This window comes from Aphanomyces astaci, assembly GCF_000520075.1.
Source record: "Aphanomyces astaci strain APO3 unplaced genomic scaffold supercont1.81, whole genome shotgun sequence".
Taxonomy (NCBI): domain Eukaryota; phylum Oomycota; class Saprolegniomycetes; order Saprolegniales; family Verrucalvaceae; genus Aphanomyces; species Aphanomyces astaci.
The window spans coordinates 9,317-10,050 of record NW_009798344.1 but is presented as its reverse complement, the minus strand read 5'-3'; the positions used below and the strand labels follow the sequence as shown (position 1 = coordinate 10,050).

The window sequence follows — 734 nt, the reverse complement described above, 5'->3', positions numbered from 1 at the left end:
GTTGTTGGGAGGAAAGAAGGGCTTCACTGCGACCGTGACGGGGGTGGACGATGGCACGCCCGAGTTGAAGTGTGTGGAGCTGTCCAAGACTGTCGAGGTGGACGGCAAGCCGCTGACGTTATCGTCCGTGTCCCCCGTCCCCTCCACCGCAGCACCTGATGCTACTACTGTTGCCACCCCGACCACGACCGCGCATTCTTCTGTCAGTCCTTTGTCGATGTCTGTAGTCAGTATCGTCGTTGGTGTGATGACGGTTGCGTTTACTCTCTAAGCGTGTCTGACACGCGAATGGGGATGTATCTGTCTTGGAATACTAGTAATTATGGGGAGTCTATTGAAGAAAAAGCAGATTGTTCCATCAGCATAACGTTACTATTGTAGACTGTCTCATCACTCAGGACAACGTCCAGTGTCCTCATGCATCCTTCCGAAAGAACCAGCTCCCAAACTCTCATTATTCAACTCGACAACAATGCAACCTTCCAGCTTCCTCCTCGCGTCGTTCCTTGTGGTGCTGTCCGTGGCGACTGGCGCGTCAGCCCAAACCTGTTATGCCCAGGGCAAAAACGTCACCGCGACGGGGTTCGTCATGGACAACTACTGCATCGATTTGGGGAAGCTTATGGACAACCCGACCGTAAAGACACTCGAGGGCCCCGAAGTGCACTCGATTCACTGCCTCGTGGACCTCAAGCCGTGTGTGGACTCGTTGTACACGTTGCTGGCGCCGCCCG

The 734-nt window shown here is 54.6% G+C and overlaps 1 protein-coding gene across 1 annotated transcript in view; it reads left to right on the top strand.

Annotated features, from left to right (window-relative positions):
• Positions 1-386: 386 nt before the first annotated feature.
• The window catches only part of H257_16146 (hypothetical protein), a gene marked incomplete at its 3' end in the record, with an annotated part of 716 nt that continues 368 nt past the window's right edge, over positions 387-734 (top strand). The window contains exon 1 of the mRNA XM_009844494.1: positions 387-698. Coding sequence (XP_009842796.1) covers positions 473-698 — 226 coding nt within the window. The 5' untranslated portion in view covers positions 387-472. The remainder of the gene's footprint in view (positions 699-734) is intronic.